Below are 21,435 nucleotides of genomic sequence, written 5' to 3'. Positions count from 1 at the left end.
CACACATAATGCCAGGTTCACATTACTCTGTTTGCAGTGCGTATGTGGTGCGTATTTTTTCCGCGCTCATGTTAATGGATTAAAGGGTTCACTGCACACGGTTGCGGTGTGGCAGCGTGTCTGCAGCAGTACAGAGATCGTTTCCACACCGAGTCTATTGCTGCGCTGCAAGCGCTGAATTAAAGTAACAGCGCATTGTTTTCAATAAATATGAACATGGATTGACACGAAAATTTAGCAATTACACCATGAATGCATATTATTAAAGTCTACTCTGTTTCACAGTCAAGACATTTGGCTTTTTGGCTAGGTTTAAAGGGAAAGAGCACTTTTAGATAAACACGGCAATAATAGATGCCACTTGTGGAGGTAGAAAAACAAAGTTCTTTATGAACCGTAGGATTGCTTGTAATAAAGATTTCAATGCAAAAGGAAAGGCAGTAGAGCTGACTATTTCTGTCAATGGCAAGTTTGTGATAACGTAAGAATAGTTTAAATGTTTTGCCACTTGCTTGAGCAACTTAATATATAAATCAAATGCAAAAGTAAAAAGCATTGAATAATGTGTTGCTTATATTTATTGTGTTTAAACATGTCTGTGAAAGATTGTATTACTGTACTGTGTAAAAAAAGAATTGCAATGCTGAAAAAGCATTTTCAGTGACAATGTTTGGATTTGAAATCAAAATATTGGATAAATGTTGTGTTTGTGGTAAACAGCCACGGATCAGTAGCGGACTCCTTTGTGAAAGCTGCTTCTCCTCTCACAAGAGACACCTAAGAGGGGAATTCCCCCCATTTTCAAAAATGAAATTCAGGCCCTGAATAAATGTCTAAAAATCCTGATTGGAGTATCACTATATATAGTTATAAATGATAAAAAGAAGGCTTTAAAAAGGTCGGTATAGGTGATCGGTATCGGCAGATACTGCTTTCTGTGATCGGCGATTGGCCTCAAAAATCCTGATCGGAGCACCCCTGGTTATTTACTTTACAGTAAGTAACTGTAATACCCTTTGCATCATGGGAATTTTCTGTGACGTCAAACTCCACATACAGTGACTTACTGTATTTTTTTAAATTGCTGTATACTACTGTATTTGCCGTAATGGCCTCTGTGGTGCTATTCCATTGAGGTTGTTTTATTTTCCTCATTTCTTACATTTGGATTGACAAGATTTGCCCTGCACTGTGTCTACAATGCCGCAACAGCTTGGGACAGACTATACTGGACGTGGTGTTACATCGCTTGTAATGATTGGCAAATACGTTTGCCCTTTGTGTCAGAAACAGCGCGAGCGCATGTAGTACTTCTCTACGTCAGAAATATACCGGGGCATCAGTTTACTGTCCGCATACATTGTAGATAGTATCCCCGATTATAATAGGTTCTATATTGTCTTTTGTGATGTTACATCGCTTGTAATGATTGGAAAATCCGTTTGTCCTTCGTGTCAGAAACAGCACGAGCGCTTGGAGTACATCTGTACATCAGAAATATACCGGGGCATCACTTTACTGTCCGCATCCATTGTAGATAATATTGCTGATTATAATGGGTTGTCTTTTGTCGCATCGCGCCGTGCCGCTCGCATCCGAGGAAGACACGGAACCCACGGGGCAGCGCCGCAGGTTTTGCCCGGGGATGAACCCGTGAGAGTGGAAGAGTTCCGGAGAACATCTGCTCTGTGTATCGATGCACCTTACGAGAGAATAAGACCAGCAAGCAAGGTAAAAATATGTATGTATGTCTGTGTCTGTGTGTGTGTGTGTGTGTTTTGTCAGATTTTTGCACACCAACAAATTACCCGTTAACATTGAGGTAACTTTACCAAGGTAAACTGCGCTGTCCTTTCAAACGACTTTGTCAGCATATTGAATTAACGTACCGAATTAAAATTAGCCTATTTTTAACGAGCAACGCTTATCTTATATTAACATTAAGTTAACTAATGTGAAATTTTGTTCAGGTGCTATAGTTAATGTTGGCCAGTAGCCTTTTGAGAAAATAAAATCATATGTTAGCTAGGTTAAACTAGTTTTATGGCTAGCTGCCTTAGTTTTAGAATTAGTTTGTAATAGTTTTAATGGAATTTAAGTTTTACTGCATTTTTTGTATTTGTGTTTTAAAGGCAACTGCAATGAAGCATCAAGAAAGACATGAGCATGCCAACCAACCTGAGACTGATAATTCAGGTAAGAGAACAAATAAGTTATGGTTTTGAGAGGTTTGCGTATTCTGTATGGGGTTTGCCTTTTAAGAGTGTCATTTCTACTTCTTGTTTTTCAGGGAACACATTTCTGTCACTAACAAAGTGGATGGTGAGCAAAGGTGGTGGCCACGTTTTGGAGCAGCACCTGGGTTTTGCAGACGGCAATGTAATTCAGTAAACGGCTCTCTTTATGAATGGGTCTGTGAATCATTGGTTCACACGATTCGTTCAAAACGCAGATTCATTCAGAAACTAAACACTGCTGTGTTGCTCACAGATGCACAACAATTCTGCTATGACTTTATAAGTACATAAGGTACATAACGACACATAAGTGGTCAAGTGTAAATGGAAACGTTTTAACAAATCAGACAGATATCCGATCAGTGAAAACGCATGAAATGACCAGGTGTAAACAGGCCCATTGAGAAGGTGATTAGCTACACCTGATTGAGTTTACAAGTCATTTTAGGAGGGGGGTGGGGGGGTTATCCTTTTTCTAACTCAGTGATTCTATTTTTTTTTTCTGACATGTTGGTGTTATATCTTTTACTTGGATGTTATAAGTTGCACTGAGTAAATACAGCTGGATTAAACAAAAACTGTGTCAGTCTTCATTTCAGGCTGCAAAGCAACAAAATGTGATTATTTTAAAGAGGGTGATTCTTTTCTATACCCACTGTACATATTTGCAATGTGTTTTATTCAACATAAAATGAAATGAAATAAAATGTACATTTTTTTAGATAAGATTTAACTTTATTGTAACTGCAAGTACAGCACCAATGAAATGCACAAAAATAAAATTCAATAAAATTAAATTAAACTCCATGTTGTTAAAAGCTTGAGATGCACAGTCAATCCCTGAATCCAAATCGAATCGTGAGGTGCCTAAAGATTTCATTTCCGTTTACGCATTTGTCATCTTACACTTTGCCAAGGGTGATACTTTAAACTGCTCTGCTCTCTTGGTTTTCAGTTTACAGGAATGCATTTACGTCATTCTATCATATCACATATTGTCACGGAATGCCAGGAGAGACAAGGTAAGATCCATTTGCAGTTTAATGAAAGTAACAATGAACAGAACAGAACAAAAACGTGGCAAAAGGTAATCCAAGTGAGCTCCCGGACTGGAGCGGGCTCTGGAGTGGGCTCTGTGAGCTCCCGGACTGGAGCGGGCTCTGGAGTGGGCTTTCCTGTCTTCCTTCTCACCATCCGCCGCTTAGTGGGAGTCTGAAGGATAGGAGTGGTGGGAAAATCCCTGCGGAAGGGTTCTGACTGGCCTGGTTCTGCCCACTGACCTCGACCCTGGAGATGTCCGACGAAGCCCCAGAAGTCCAGGATCTCGAGTCCTTTCATCTCCCACTGGGGCAAAGGATCATCCAGACAGAAGTTAAGGAGGTCCTTAAGAGTAGCATCATTATAATTTAGGCCCACCGCCAACATCCAAAAGGTCTGGGCAAAACCACCAACCTCCATTCCTTCCCGCCTCCAAGCCATCAGAGTCCGGTGTCTGATCAGAACAGAATTAACAAGCAAGGGACTATGGGAAATGGAGTTTAACACATAAAACATAGAAACAGGAAGAGCGCCCTCAAGTGGCCAGTCCAGGGCACCACAACCAGACACTGTGACACATATTGTGCAGGGACCAAGCTGTCAGAAAATATCTATAGAATACCGTTTACCGTGTTCCTCACAAAGCTACTAAACTAAAAGGCTGGGGGGGATATACCACCCCAGATAATATCTACAGATTCCAGTGTCATAAGTTTGCCTGTGCAGTAGGTCAGTTTGCCCATTAAGCTGTCATTAACTATTTATTATTCAGCTGTTCAAACATGAAAAAGACTGACTCATTTTACCCCAAGGCAAAGTTATAGATAAAACAAATTAGAGCATTTTTTTATTGAAAGCTATCTCTACAGATCATTAAAGTGGTTGATGTGTCAGAAGCATTCAAATCCTTGAGTTTAAGCGCAATGATTTGATCCGTGAGTCATCCGTCATGGTTTCTTATCAACACAGAATCCTTTAATTTCAGATGATTCTTTGAGGGAGCTTTAATATTCTCTTTGAAGATGTGATTAAATGATTCCATGAATAATAATAAAAATAATATAGCATAATCTAAGTAATTTAAAACCAAATATGTGATGGGAATATGAGGTCACTGTCCTCTGCCAATGAGATTCTACCAATTGAAATAAACCTCTGATAGTAGGAGGGAGCAACTTAAAATAATTAAAACATTTACATAATTACCAAAGTCATTAATTCACTACTGACATAATTTTCCTCAGTAGCAACATTTATTAAGTAATTAAGATGTTTTCAGTAAACCTCAGTCAATTTATCATTTTATCACTGATTTTCTAACAACCATCTCAACGAAGCCTGTTTTAACTTTTTTTAAAGGAATAGTTTCCTCCTACAGAAGAATTTTATGGAACAGCTTGGCCAACGTAGTCCATACTCGCTATATTCCAAATGACAGCTTTCTGTAAGGAACAGGCTCAAATCTAAGCCACTATACACTGATACCAAATCTCTGGTAGCAGTGGATGTTTGTAATAGTTCAGTGCTTTCACAAATCAGCACAATGTAAAGGAAGTGTTGATGCTATAAGGCATGGCTAAGGGCCAAACTGGCATGATGTTGATATGCAGGCTAATTAAGCCAGACTCATTATGCAGCAGAAAACAACATGCTTCAAATGGTCCTTTTTCCCTAGTCTGGATACTTCAGTGATCCTGCCTTCATTACACTCTTGAAATGTAGTACAATATCTCGTTTGAACAACTATTTATTCACACTCTGTCAAGATTATTGCTGGAAACGCTTTTCTCCTCGCCAATTAATGTTACATACTCCCCTCATCTACCCTGATACAAACAGCACTCTGTTTGAGCAGGGTTGTTTCTGTTTTGACATACAGTGGGTACGGAAAGTATTCAGACCCCCTTAAAGGGTGCTTCTACTAAATACTGAGCAAAGGGTCTGAATACTTAGGACCATGTGATATTTCAGTTTTTCTTTTTTAATAAATCTGCAAAAATGTCAACGATTCTGTGTTTTTCTGTCAATATGGGGTGCTGTGTGTACATTAATGAGGAAAAAAAATTAACTTAAATGATTTTAGCAAATGGCTGCAATATAACAAAGAGTGAAAAATTGAAGGGGGTCTGAATACTTTCCGTACCCACTGTAAATGCCTTACCTACATTAATATTTATGACAAATGCTGCTGCTAAACCAAAATACAAAAATATTGCTTTCTATTATTCAACAAGTGAGGTAAAATAAAAGCATAGACACTACAAGTAGCATCTAAACAATTCATAGACTACTGTATGGCTGCACCAATCTTTGCTTAATATGAGAATATCTAGAATAGATACTACAAATAATCAGTGTTTTCTTCTACAGTTTCTTTCAGTGCTGACTGGATGGACTATTACTAGTGTCATCGTTTACAAAATGAAAATTCCACAGGGGAAAAAAAAAACTCAGCGAGGTAAGTACTTTTATTTTATTTATTAAGTAAATTATGAATGCTTTTCATCATGTTCAAACATTATTCGGATCGGTTCTCTCCAATCAAAATCCTTGATGTTTGTGTTTGGAAAGGTGCTGCGGGCTATCCTCACATCTTAGTACTTGAGAAGATAAACAAGTCCCCAACTGATCAAAAGGAAGTTGCACATAAATACAGCCACTAAATTATAGACTCTTCTTGAAGGTAAAGATTAGAATCATTTTATGATGTTTTTAGGTCTGGTGCAAAAAGATATCGAAAAATGTTTTGGAAAGCTGACCATCACTTTTTAAGAGAGCAGCTACAACATGATGCTTTTTTTCCTGTCCTTTAAAGTCAATATGAAATAAAATTATCCTATTTACTTTATAATGCACTTTCCTGGTCTTACTGTGCATGGTTTATCAGTGCACATTATTCAAAAATGTCTTTGTAATCTTCTATCAAAATATAACAATTTTAATTGCTTTAACTAATAATTCAGTCTCTGCAACAACTTTCCTTCTTGGCTAACCTCAAAAGGGTTGTGCATCATACAAAGCTGAATTTAGAATTCCAGTTTAATTGCTGGATTAGAACTGAATTGCAGAATAGCAATTTGAATATTAGGAAACAATTAAAATTGATTAAAATTCAAATAATTTTATATAACTAATTTTTTGACTAGAAAAGCAAAGTTTGTCAAGACATGTCATACTATAAGATACATACAGTGGTTGGTGTTGGAAAAGACAGAATGATAGAATGATAAAACGACAGACAGACAGACAGACATTAATTAAATGATCCAAACTCCACCAAGATAATTGAAGGCTGGCTGACATACCTGAAAAGTCTCCTTTAACACTTTGACCAACTTTACATTGAAAGTAAATGTTCAGTGCCTCAAAGTGAATAAAGTATGGTTCATATAACTCTGCCATTTCATTTCCACTGACAGCTACTTCATACTGGCATTCGGATACTTCACAACGCACCACTGGATTAAATGGCACCTTTTCTTGCAGCGAGAGATAAGAGGAAGTCTCGGAGCACCATTTAATAATCATAGAGCCCCATAAGACACTTTAGGTGCTGCTAATGGAATAAGCACAGTCTCTGTGTCTGTCTGGCTTATTCTCTTAAAAGAACTACAGCAGAGAACGTCCATCTTTAGCTCTCATCTCAACACGCTCTAGCGGAATACACATAGTAATTTCTCATGGGTCTCATAAATGGTCTATTGCACAAAAAACATATTGACATAAGGTCTATATTTGTGCCACGTTTCAGCTGGAAAAGCTCCTTTATTAAAAGCAGGTCTGTATCAAAGGCTCCTATTCTTTGCTATTTGTTGCATGTCCTCAGTATTTCTTTCCAAAAACCTGTGTTTGATTCACTAACAACCTGCAATCCAATATAACGAGGTATAAGCATGTCTGTGTCTGCCTTCTACTTTCATAGCTGCCATTAGTCAAACCTTAAGAAGATCCAGACACCAGAAAAAAGAAAAGCACATTTTAAATTACTGACAGGGGACTAAACTGTTGTCAGCGCCTTAATCATTTCGTGGGAGGATAGTAGAAATGCTTTACATTTTTAATGCAATGAGGACATCAACCCTTTGTTCCACTAAAAAAAAAATATCATTCTATAATACAGATTTTGCTTATAATGATGGTTGTGGATGGGTCATTTCCAGTTCACAAATAGAAATGCATATTTGCAGTCATTTGGGAGAAATGCTGAACCCTCCCTCATGCTAAATGTAAAATGATGTAGTGTGGAATTAAAGAGGAAGATGGCAGTGTGTATGATCAGCACTGACAGGCCTTCAGATCAGCTCAACATTTAGAGAAGCCGCAGGCTGAGTGCTTCTTCCTCGCATGACCATCACGTCATATGTGCGACCACCATCTGGAGGTGAAAACCTGCACCCTCTGAAATACGTCACCAGCGTGATGAAGCAGGAATTACTCTAAATTGCTGCTTTGAAGCGTGGCAAATGGCTGCAAAAAGAACTGGCAAGACAGTGATACACTGGAGAATGACATTTTATTGTCATGGTAACACAGACACACTGACCATTTAAAATGCTGCACTGATGCCTTAGATGTGGACAGAGTGGAGGTCCAGATGTAATTATGGTCCATTAATGGTGGACCGGACCTGCCACACTGCTGTCATTAAGACTTGCGCTGTATGTTCTTAGAATAATGAGGTCAATAACGATACATTGTACCACAACAAGCCAAAGCAGATGCATGTCTAATACAAAAATAAATAAATAAATAAACAAACAATGTAAATGGCATTTTTAATGGCAAGCAACCCACCAAAGCTCTGTTCCAAAACCTTAAGGCATTATAGGCATGCTCCCAAACACAAAAGCTGTTCAAAAATGTAGGCAGCAAAACTATTCTGCCTTCTAAAATATCTAATTTTGGCTAAAGACAGTATAGCACATATAGTGTAATGCACCACAATGCGCTTAGTGAAGTTATTCATCCAAGTTGATGGATGGATGGATGGATGGAAAGAAAACTGAAAAGCATTAATACAAAATAGTGAATTTTACACCATGCAAAGAAAAAAATATTCAAATATTGATTTGAGTAATGTACTGTACTTTACTCAAACTAATTACTGAATAGATTTTCTTTGCCCAGTTTTACGTTCATAACAATCATAAAAATGCTTTTAAACTAAAAAGTTTTTCATAGTTTTAAAGATGATTTTAGAATTATCGAGTCTCTAAAATATTAAAAATGGAGAGAATACTTTCCTGCATGCTGCCAAGTTTTCCTGAAAAAACTTATATTTATTTAAACAGGAATGTTCTGTCTTACAACCATTCTATACCTGAATAAGCATTGCTGTTAAAATAAATATGAATATTTGGGAAACTATGACAGTGTATGGGACTGTTATATATATACTGTATATATATATAACAGTCCCATACACTGTCATGTATATATATATATATATATATATATCTTTCTTTTTTGTCATGCTTATTTTTGTTGCTTGGAATTATTTAATAATGTTTTTTAATGAAGTACTAAATAATTTGAATAATTTCAAGAAACGTTACTATAAAAAAGAGAAAACATTGGTCTTTTAAAATGTTTTATAGAGCCAATAAACAGCTTAATTAAAGCCTTTATGCTTGCCCTAAATGCATGCTTTTATAACCCATACTCCCTCAAGGTGCAGTCAGAGGAGCGTCAGTCAATCATCTCACCAGGTTTGGAACGGAGCTACAGTCAAAGTCATCTTTTCATCAGTTTACTGTAACAGGAAATTCATTTGTTTTAACCTTGGGAATTCACTTTCTTCCATCCCAGATCGCTCGTTTGAATTAGAATTGGAAAAAGCTTGTGCATTGTGCTGCCTGTACTGAAATGTCTGATTGTGTGACTGAGTAATGTGTTATTCCCGCAATGGTGTTGATTCACTCCGAAGCCCTATCTGTGTGGGCAGCGAAGGAGTAACGTTCCACTCTGTGTAAACCCTCCTCTGATAACTAAAAACCACCAGCTGTGCTAGTCCTGACAGGCTTGTAAGCAGTGAGAAATCAACCTCTTTTATCTTGTTTACTCAAACGAGGGCAAATGAGCGTCGTTTGTAAGCATGAGAGTGAATAATTAATCTTTGTTCTTCCAAAGTTATACAATTTCCCATACCCAATCATATCTGATGTTGAATTTCAAATGGTGAATATGAGAAATTTTGACTCTAGGATCTTCTGATCAGGATCTGCATCTTATAATTACATCTTGAATGACTTATATACACCATCTCCTCACTGTGAGCTGGAAAAAAAATCAGTTTGAGCGTTTCAATCTAGCTGGGAGCCCATTTAGTCCTTTTTAAAACTAATTGCAGACATGTAAAGAGCTTCACCCTACCTGGATGCTGAACTTTAGATGTTCCATTCACAACGGCACCAAATGTTCAGATTCACGTGGGCTTCGGATCTTGTAGAGAGACTGTTATATAACTGAACCATTTGGACTGTGAACACTAAGGGACTTTTGCTTCAAGTTTACTGTGATGCATATCTACTGATCATCATCATATTCAGGATAAATGTTATTTTAAGTCTTGAAAATAATGCAATATATCAAACAGACAATGCTCACTCCCTGCTTTCCTATCTGAACAGCATCTTCACTCAACCAAAAAACCTGTTTGATGATGAAAGACTTTTTATTCTTTAGGGAAGCCAATTACTTGGAAAGAGGTTAAGATAGTTTGGATTTTGACGTCAAAATTCAGTCATCTCAGCGTGAACAACAGAATTGTAGCATGTAACAATGCCAATAATTCAAAGAGCATTTTTGGTGTAAGTTTTGTATCTTGTTTGTATTCTATTTGTGGTTTACATAGACACAATCTTTCGTGTCTCGGACCTGTGTCTGTCCATTTTGCATTTGCACTGTATAATTCAGAATGCAGCCAGCTGGATTCTGGCTAATGTATTTAGTGGCTCTGAACATAGAGGCATCATCATCATTTATCCTTGCCATTGGACACAGTGTGATGTACTCATTCGCTAAAAATAATTCTATGGCTTGTGGAGTACTAATTTTAAGACTTGTATATAATCTAGTACACTGATAAACAATGGAGAGAATGCACAGAAGAAACACTATAGATCAACAAGAAAGGAATACAATCCAAACACAACGGTATCATAATTTGTGCTTTTTTAGCTCAAATGACATAAAAAGCTTTTAAAAATAAGCGACTGGTTCTTTTAGGTTCGGTTTAAATGAATCTCTAACAAGCGATTCATAAGCCAGAAGTTGCTAAATTAACCTAAACTGTTTCTTTGGGTGAATTTAGGGGTCCAGTGTCTAATCCGAATGAGAGTATAAAAATATAAGCATATACAAATATGTAAGGTACATAAATTGCTTCCCACAAGAAAAAAATGCAATTTGTTCATACGAACACAACAATATAAGCATATAACAGAACATGTAGCTCACTATACAAAGACTCGAACATTTGGATAGGTAGGTAGGTCACTTCAGAGAAATTTAGGGCAGCCAGCTTGAATTTAAGTGAGTCACAATGCCGCGAAATAGAAGAATTAAAACAATCTGGTGGGGTGGTATGATATACAAACAGCAGACAGAGAGATCTTCACCAGTTTTAGGTAAAAGCAGTTTTTTCATTTGCATTATAAACCCTGGAACATCTAGATCAGCATAATATTAGTGCAGAGAAGCTGTCTGGCATTCAAGACAAGCTTGCAAAATCAGTCCACACACAAGCCGAGAAATAAATATGAGAATCTAGAGTGGACATTTTGTTCATGTACAAATCAAAGTTCATTCTCAATTAATGCTTGCTGGCCTATATCGCAATGTCAATCTAATCTGGCAATATTCGTGTAAAACTAAAATTTTGTTTAAAATGTAAATATTTACCGCATTGTGTGTCTGTGTCTGTCCAACAAGGATCAGGATGTTGGAGCAGATGATTGAAAGGCAGAAATTGATCAGAATGATTGATCTCTCCGACCTGATGTACCTGAAAACACATTGTTTATCAAAGTTACATTCCCCCAGAAGTGCAAAGGCATTATTTGTAATATCCCTTGTACATCTATGCACTTACCTCCATAGAACAGCATACACCACGGTCAGTGTGATCAAGGCCAGGCAGGAAAGACCACAGCCCACTATTAGTGTCACAGATGGAACCCCTGTGTACTCCATAGCCTGTGAATGGCACACAAGAGCTTCAGTGAGCAATTGTCAAACCCTTGTACCACTAATAAAAGCACATTACAGGATGCTTGCTTGTTGCAGCAAAGCCATTTATACTGCTGATATTTAGAGGATTAAAGCACAAGTTCTTTGGGATTTTTCAAACTTTGCCCCTGCTGCATCACTGAGACGGAGAAAACACCATCATTTTCACACGGGAGCTATTTTTTCACTGACTGGTCACATGGGCAGAGAAAAAATGGCTGCCTCTTACTCTGTAGGGTAAAACAGCCATGTTTTGCTGACTACTGAATTGACTAGTGAAGAGACCAGAGCTGATGGCATTATATCGCAAATGTAAAGCATATTTAAATGTTTTGAGATAAAATAAAGATTAATATTATACAGTTACATTAATCTAAATCAACAAGACTGTGAACTGTATTAGAGAAGGAAGCCATTATTACATAATATGAAAGCCATAATTTATATGCACAATCCTGGTATATCTGCATAATATCTCACCGCTAAGAACTATTTTTTTTAATGTAAATAGCAAATTGAATATTGAAATTGAAGAGGCCAGAGCTGATGCTCATGCATCTCAAATGTGAACGTATATAAATGCTTTGAGCAACATTTAGGAAAGGTAAAATGGAGATCATGATGGTCAATATTACTTTTTACCCTCAAATTACTTCAATCTGTGAAGGGGGAAGCTTTAACAGAAGGTGAGGCCATAATTAAAATAAATCATATATAAACATATATATAAAATATTTAATGGCAATTACTTAAACAGGAGATTCTGAGCTCGCTCTCTCTCTCACACACACACACACACAAGCTTTGCACCGGTAGATTTCTATCATAATCAAATATGACATGATTAAAGTAAATTATTAAACGTCCATTTGAATACAACCCACATTTTAATCAATACAGCATCTCTTGAGATCCCCGGCAGAAGACGATTCCAATACTTACTATTTCTCTGGGTTGTTGAGCCAAAATGGCGAAGGTAGATACCCGATCACATAAGCATTTGGTGTGGGATGCATCGGTGAGCACAGTTCTGCATCCTTTAGAGCTCCAGCTGCCCCAAGAATCGTTCCTACACAACACAGACAAGATTAAATCGCTTTAACAAGCTTTTTCCCTCTGTGAATCCGTCACTCTGAATCCCCAACAATGCGCTCTCATCTCATCCACTTCACTTCTTACTTGAGCGACAGAAAGTAAACGCAACGTATTTCAGTGCAGATCGTACTGAGTGCGACTGAAGCGCTGAGGCTCTGTGGTGCTGAACGACTCACTGCTCACAGATACACTCACACCACACAACAAAATAAACCTGAACCTGCGATTCCTTTGACGCTTTTCTTCTTGTTTTGCTTCAGCTTTCTCTTATCGCTCTCTATCGATATGTATTCCTCTCTCTTTTCTAATTAGCGCCTTTTGAACGCTTTCCTGAGGGAAAAATTCAGCCGAGAAACGGCGGACGGCATCAGATTGATACTCTCTTGCCTCCTGCCTCGCGCTGCAGCGGAGGGGGGAGATACCTCACGAATAGTCCCCGTTTCTTGTTCGTTCATCCTGATTTCGGCATTTATTCGCGAATATTCTAAGTCTATCCGATGTTATAGCATTTGATTCCACAAAATGCTTTTCCCGAGACATAAACGGCAGGGGAAAACGGAGAGGAACCGTTAACCACCCCGTAGAAACGGGCTGGATGGTAGCAACCAATTTCTCCTTCTCTGGCTAGCAAAATGATAGAATAGACATCTCACCTATTTATTAATGCTTACACTTCTCGGCTGATATTGCAGTAGTTACATCTAAAGATCAGCCTGATATGTCTTACTTAACTTAGGTGGTTAATAAATCATTTAAGGCTAAAATATTTGAATAAGCTGATAAACATCATCCAGGTTTGCATTTACTCAGCTTAACTGATTAATGTTTGATAACATTGTATATCTTGTGTAAAATAATCATATCGAGCCTCTGGTATAACAAAATCAGTTAGTCAACAGTTATGAAGTACTATGATTAACCAGCTGAATACAGCTAGTGTAGTCTAGAAGCAACATTGAATTATAGTGCCTCCAAAAGTTGCATAACAAATACATCCCTTTTCTGGAGGCTGTACGACATGACATCCTAAGTAACTTTTCCCTGAGGAAGACTATGAGGATCTCCATAATTAAACCGCAGCAATTGCTCTCTTTTCAAGGTTTAATTAAGCTTTAAATCTCACTCTTTTTATATGCATGGATAACATGCATAATAACTTTCATTAAAAGAGAGTAATAGGCATTATACAATATCGTATCTTTCATATATATTCATATATGAAAATGTACGATTCACATGAAAATTTCATGACATTTCTAAGTACCTGAATGCACTTTACCTATGGATCTGTAATGATCCAAGAGCATTTCATGCATAGCAAATGACTTTTGGTTTTGGATCATATTTAGCTCCAGATATGTGTACAACATAAATCAGGCTGGACTGATTCACTCATGGAAGACGGAGTGTGGCCCTGTCCGGTCTAACCGCATCGACAGCAAGCCGATAGCGACTGACTCCAGGCGTTTATTAGGACGTTGTGGAATGGATTGCTGTGGGTTACTGTGTCAGCAAACCAATTTGATTTGATGCACTCAATATGCAGTCAATTCAGCTGATCATTGACTGTATATGAAATGAAAGAAACAACATCACCTAATCATAATTAACAAAACAAAAGGGCTTTGTTAAAGTAATGTGCATATTTTTACTTTGGTAATTCGTTCTTGGGTAATACATTGGTAATGTACATAGCTTATTTATGGAAGTCTGATATATTTTCCACCAGGGAGAAGGCAATTTATTTTCTGTTTAGTTGCATCTGTTCTCTTGTTACTCACTTGGCTCTTCCGGTCTGGGAGGAATTCGAAAGACACACAGTCTGTGGAGGAGTCTGTGGGTATAGGAATTACGCTAGGCTCAAGATAGACTCGGTTTCTAGGCAATTGTAAGAGTAGAGACTAATGACTTTTATTAGCCGGGATGTGGCGCTGTCCATGGTACTGAATCACTACATTTAGGCTAGCAGAATGACACTGTAATCAGATTTGCGTACAATTCTGACATTTGAGGATTTGTCTTATACTTAAGATTATTCAATATATCCTTCATATTTTATATCATTTGTACTGTTTGGATGCCAGGCTACTGGCAGTAATGCACATAATATAGTAAACTGTGTGCTTTGAACTGCTGAAACGTTGCAATCAGTGGTCTATTCATGTCCGCTTTGCAGCTACTTTTGGACTGTTCATTTTATACATAAGCATTGAGTCTAACAATAATTCTTTAAAGGCACTTACACAAAGCAACTCAGCATACACCTACTTCAATGCTGTATGAAAAAAGTAGTAGTACTGTACACCTGACAAAAATACAGCACAAAATGCTCATCAACCACACATCTTTAGTCCTTGATTCCAACATCAAGAAGATATTAAAATATAGATGTTAAAAATGGATATAGATATAAAAATAGATATTAAATATCTATTTAAGTAAATATTAAAAACGCATAAAATAATAAATAGATATTAAAAATGCATAAAACAAATTTATCAACAAACAGCCTCATAGCATTTACTGTACATTGAAATCATAGCACTAAACATGCTGTTAATTTTAACAATTCCTCTTGATGTCAATTTTCTTCAAGATGTGAACAGGTAGAACAAAAATAAATAAATAAAAATGAAGAAAAAAAGGCACTTCTTTCAAGGTACAGTAACTATTCCATAAATGCATGAAACAAATGATCCATAAATGTTTGAAACATGTACAGTAATATGACACAATCATTTCCAAGAGACTTTTATGTGTTTAGCAAATTTATCATGAACATTTTTAAATAAAATTTTAGCATATATGAAAACAGAAAAAAAATTTTCCACCATTTTTCATCTGTCTACATCCATTTTCAAACATCACTACTTAATTTGAAATGTAATGGTCTAGTTATGTAACAAATTAATTTTTTAAATAACAAATATTCTCTCAATTAATGTAAGGTCATAAATGGTCATACTAATAAAATAACTTTTAAAATACTGAAGTTTAATTAGTTTAAGATTTGAGTACAGCATAGCAAATTGCAAGACTGTCACTTGCATGTCAGCTACCCGTAAACCAAAACAGCATGTTAATGCCACATAAGGTCATGAAAATTTATACAGATTCTGAGATTCTGTATTTTGTATGTTTTTGCTGGAAACTCAAGGTCAATAATTCTGCTACCTATGGAATGAATGAAGCAGATTTAAAAAAAAGCAACATAAGGCTACTCTTAGAAAAAGAGCTAATGGCAAACCATTACACAACCTTTGCTATTCTAATCATCACCTCTATCCCTTCTGAGGAAAATTTTATGAGGAAAAAAATGGAGATTTATGCCAAAGTGTGGCCCTCCTGTACTTTTTCATACATGCGAAACTTGATAGAGTTGTAAGTATTCAAGCGAGAATCTGCATGATCGATGCAGAGTTAAGCAACATTTGGCCTCAGAGAGAAAGATTCTGCTTTTAAATCAAGGTAACTTATCATTTTCACAATGCTGGGACATATACCACACCTTCCTGATAGCTTCGAAGAAACCGCTCATCAGTTGTGCTGGGATGGGGAAGAAATACATTGAATCTGATTATAAACAAATGCTATCCTGAAGCCATTTTTAAGATAATGTAAGCCATTTAAGTGAACAAAGCTTACAAGCAAACAGGACTGTAATGGTGACTTCAGGTATTCACAACACATTTTCTTCCATTTTTTCCTGTTACTCATTACCATAATTGTTTTTTGTAAAACAGTGTTTCTATGCACCTACTACGTTCTTGCAAAATGAACATGCTTCATTGTTTTTCCTCAAAAATACAGTGTTAACGGCATTCAACAATGTGCATTCAAGTCAACATGAATGAGAAATCCAGTCTAGACACAGTTTAACCTCAGTTTGTCCTCAAACCTCATGTTTTTCCAAACCTGTATGACTTTCTTGCTTTAGTGGAACTCAAAAATAAATACAATAGACTATGCTAGCCCTGTTTTCCATGCAATTACAATGAAAGAGGAACTAAAGCTTTCAAGTTTCAAAATGAGGCAGAAGAAGTTGTTCTTAAAAATTGTGCTATATTTCAAGTTTTCCAAAGTCATATTATTCCTTTATGTGAAAAACAAAAAACAAAATTTAATTCGTTATACACTGATAATATTCCTCTCCAGTGAGTTGTTAACCACAGCAACTGTATCATTGATTCAGTGAGTCAAAATCAAGAATAAGATCATATTGATTCATGACCAAATCATTCAGACCAGTACTGTGAAGTGGACTGAACTGAAATGATTAATTGAAAAGATTCAATTCATTCATGAATCCAAGCTTCTGTCATAAATGCGCCTATGAGATCTAGGGCGGATGTCAAGATTTTTAGTGAATAGAGAATAATTCACCAAAAATTTGCTGAAAATGTACTTAACCTTAGGCCATTCAAGATGTAGATGAGTTTGTTTCTTCATCAAAACAGATTTGGAAAAATTTTGCATTACATCACTTGCTCAGTGGATCCTATGCAGTGAATGGGTGCCGTCAGAATGAGTCCAAACAGCTGACAAAAACATCACAGTAATCCACACGACTCCAGTCCATCAATTAACATCTTGTAAACTGAAGAGCTGTGTGTTTGTAAGAAACAGATCAATAATTTTTTTTTAATTTTAAACCATTGCTTCTGGCTGCAATACAGGTACTCTACACAGATTATTGTGATGTTTTTATCAGCTGTTTGGACTCTCATTCTGACGGCACCCATTCACTGCAGGGGATCCTTTGGTGAATAAGGGATGTAATGCTACATTTCTCCAAATCTGTTCCCATGAAGAAACAAACTCATCTACGTCTTGGATGGCCTGAGGGCGAGAACATTTTCAGCAAATTTTTAAAATAAAAAGTTTCTGAAATAAAGCTATTGAATGACTTCAGGACTTTTTGTTATGCTTTCTTGATGCTTCTGTGGAAGCGCGACAGGTTCCTAGCCATTTTAAATGCATGGAAATTAGACTATCACAAGTCAAACAAGGTTTAGATCAACATGAGGGTGAGTAAATAATGACAGTATTATATTTTTTATGTGAATTAGTCCTTTAAATGTTCCACTCTGCCTGAACCCGGGATGTCAGAGGTTAAAAATACGAGATTTCTCATTCACACTGAGTTCGTATACACTAGCGTATACATAATGACTTCCAAGAAGAGGCACACAGTTATGACATGAATGTCATTGAAATCAGCAGCTGTTTTCCCTTGTTGTTTGGGAAAATCTCTTGGGCCTAATTAAAATTGCACCTCAAAATATGCACAATCATGCCAGAGAGAGCTGATAGAGTTGTGCATTTGTGTTCTGTAATTGGTTGCTTGCACAGGCCAATTTAGATTTTGTGCAAAGAGTAAACACGTTAACGAACAAATTTATTAATGAACATGCGTCCACATAAATAATCATGCAAACAGATTACAGACAAAACTCAACAGCAAATATATTCAAATTTATCATGAATAGGCATGAAATCCTCATTATTTGAGCGCAATAAGAGCGGCTCTCTTTTAATAGAAAATATAAAGCCTGTTTATGTTCCTGAGCGTTTCGGGGCAGAGACCCCTCCCTCTTTATAAGCCACATATAATAATACCACAGGGCTAAAATCCATTCCAGTGGCTCAAATTACACTCAAGGGGGCAGACTCGGGTGGCGCTTCATTCAATGAAAATTTAATTTGGTAAATACGACTCCGCACAGAGGTCTGGCTCATACTGCCTCAGAAGCACCGTGTAATTTTCATATTTGAAGATTATTAAGATTAAATAGAAGCCATTTTCAATTTACAGCATGGGCCAGACGGGACTAAATAAGTAAACCATTAAATGACTAGAATTATACAGATATCATATACTTACTGAAAAAGATCATAACAAAACAACCCGAATTAACACGATAGACATGTTAAAGGCATAGTTCACTGGAAAATGAAAATTCTATAATCATTTATTATGTCGTTCCAAACATGCATGACTTTTTTCTTCTTAATAAAATAAAATAAAATAAAATAAAATAAAATAAAATAAAATAAAATAAAATAAAATAAAATAAAATAAAAAGCAGTAAGGCAACAAGTATTCAAATGTACATAGAATGTGCAGTTATCAAAATATATTCTTTTGTGTTCCACATAATAATGATGCAGGTTTGGAACAAAATGAGGGCATGTAAATGATGACAAATTTTCATTTTTGGGGTGAACTATCCTTTTAACTATTCAGATCATAATTACTTTTATGGTATTTCTTTAATGCTTTTCTGAGCTTGACAGCCACTGAACACTATGAAAGAATCTTGTATGGAAATAAACTATGTAATAATAGCAAAGAAAAAAAAAAAACAGCACATGACATGGTACACACAGTACTAATTACTAATTTAAATAAAACTTGTTAGTGCTCCAGACATCTCTGTGTGGCTAAACCTGACTCCATTTCTAGAAAACATCCCTTCAACAGAACCTGTCTCTGCACAGCCAGCCAAAAGAAATACGTGCTTTATTAATTGCACGCTAGGGAACAAAGGGGAAAAGCCTGCCAAATACAAATGGACTCAGATGAAAAGCAAAGACAAGACGAAATGTCTCTAAAGAGGGTCTACGAGCTATAGTCACAAGCACAAGTGACAATAGAGGATATTAGATCCACCACAAAATCCATCACATAACATTTGTTCTATACAAAGATAAGTCATATGATACTGCCAGAGAAGCTGCTCTGGTCACAGTAATTTAGTGGTTAAAGACCTGAGCCCACAGATTTTAGGCTTAATGCTAGTTAGAATTGATCCATGAACCATCACAACTATGCCTTTAGTGAATCTTCCAAGTAGAAAATGTACTGTATGTCACTTTAAATAAGAAAACCATTTCGGAATGGCAAAATCTCAAGAACAAGTATGAAATATTGGGCCACCACTGTTTCTACTTCCTGTGTCATGTATCAAACTTGTTTCTTTGGTTCAACATGCATACCATGCAAGAGGTCAGCTGGATTGTTTTAAATATTTTTGTGGAAACCTTTTTTCAAGATAATTTGATGAATACAAAATTATTTGGGTAATACATTGGTATTATTTATTTAGAAATTTATTTGAAATATAAATAATTTGCAACATTTACTGAACCTTTCGATCAACTTAATGTATCCTTGCTAAATATAAGCATTAATTTCTTTAAAAAATAAATAAATAAACTTTTGAATTGTAGTACAGTACTTCAAAAAGCACTTCAAAAGTGGGAAAATTTTATAGTTTATAGCATCATAATGTTACCCCACATATAATTTTCTCCAGCTATAAAAATGATTGCGGCTGGGCCAGCTGTAATGCCTTGAGGTGGTTGGGGATTTGTCCGTTTCATCTTTTACTCATTCTTTAGTGACACTGGGGTAATTATTCTCACACAGCCTTTTAAAGGCCACTGATGGAAGTGACAATCTCACACTGCAGTTCTGTTTCCTGTAGAAGCTAAAGGTTGTGTTGAGGTGGGTTGAGGTAAGCAGGATCTTGACCTATTCTCAGAATAACTATCAAAGTAATTTAGTATATTTCACAGTAATACAAGGTCAGTTTTCTCAAAATCAACATGAAATGCTGGTTGCATAGAATTTACTTTTTCATTTTAAGTTACTTTTAATTTTGAATGCAATTAACGCACACGCCTCACCCCCAGATCTAAGTATGTCAATTTACATTTCATAAGGTGTGTTCGATTTGAACACACCTTATTATTATACACCGGTTAGATTCGGTGTGTTCATCAAAGTACCGCGAGCGCGATTCGAAAGCATTTGGAGCCAAAAGCCACTGAAAGGCAAGCCTGCTTCCTTTATCAAGAAAAGTGTAACGGCTAATGCTAACGCCGCCGCTTTGGCGGTACGCAGGGTAGGAGACCAGAGGCCCTTTTGTTTGAATGGTTGTCAATGGAGGAGAGGCTTCAGTACGCTGAATAAACAGCTTTTGTGAGGAAACAGCTTATCATTTAATAAATCAACAGCCTACCGGCTAATCTTCAACATGTTTTACACTAAAAATAGTTTTGGACTGAACTATTTTTATATTAAAAAGTTTTATAAGAGAAGTCACAGACATTTTGCGACAGGGGGGATTCAGCTTATGGCACTTCTCATTCATTCCTATGGTATCGGTAAATTGCGACTGAGTGTCGCACAACTTTGACTGAAATTCAATTATGTCAAGGCTGTAATGTGACTATAGAATACCCAAGACGTGTCACTTGTATAGTTTTGAATGGGGGAAAATGCAACGCTCAATATGGCCGCTCTATTGAAGGAAGCCCCGCCTTTTGAGTAAAAGAGCCAATCACTAATCGTTAAAGTCATCACGCCACTGCAGCTGACGTTACAAGTCCAGGTTGCTATAGAAACAGCCAGCATTCTGAGATGCACGCTTAAGACGGTGCATGAGCACTGGCTGGTCTAGTCGGAATAATAAGCTTTTTTTAACGTTATTTGAGCATAAGAAACAACATTTATAAGACAGTAGTTGACAGATTTCATTGGTGATTTCAAATACGAAATTTAATCGTAAGCTTGGCAGAGAGTTTTGGAGAATAATGACAGAATTTTCATTTTTGGGTGAACTAACCCTTTAATGTCACAGTAGAACTGTTGTGTGTCTCCAGGCAACACAAAATTTCAGAACAAATCAGCATTTGGGTGAACCAATTATTCAATGGCCCATTTAAAGAGAGCATTTACTTCATTCTTGAATGAATCAGCCATTTGAACAAATCAATGATTCCATTTAGACATTTACCGCCATCTACTGGCAGATTTAGTTTCTTCTTT

General features: G+C 36.6%; 1 protein-coding gene across 3 annotated transcripts in view; it reads right to left on the bottom strand.

The window, feature by feature from the left end:
• LOC107664175 (adhesion G protein-coupled receptor B3-like) overlaps nt 1-21,435 on the bottom strand; it is a 209,305-nt gene that overhangs the window by 24,367 nt on the left and 163,503 nt on the right. For all 3 annotated transcript variants that reach the window (XM_016454645.1, XM_016454654.1, XM_016454664.1), the window contains 3 exons: nt 12,447-12,573; nt 11,368-11,471; nt 11,178-11,280 (listed from right to left, as the gene is read on the bottom strand). In XM_016454645.1, the coding sequence (XP_016310131.1) occupies nt 11,178-11,280; nt 11,368-11,471; nt 12,447-12,573 (334 nt within the window). The remainder of the gene's footprint in view (nt 1-11,177; nt 11,281-11,367; nt 11,472-12,446; nt 12,574-21,435) is intronic.

Source organism: Sinocyclocheilus anshuiensis, unplaced genomic scaffold (assembly GCF_001515605.1).
Source record: "Sinocyclocheilus anshuiensis isolate Anshui unplaced genomic scaffold, SAMN03320099.WGS_v1.1 scaffold425, whole genome shotgun sequence".
NCBI classification, from domain to species: Eukaryota; Metazoa; Chordata; class Actinopteri; order Cypriniformes; family Cyprinidae; genus Sinocyclocheilus; species Sinocyclocheilus anshuiensis.
The sequence above is the reverse complement of the archived record's forward strand: the minus strand, read 5'-3'. Positions and strand labels throughout refer to the sequence as shown.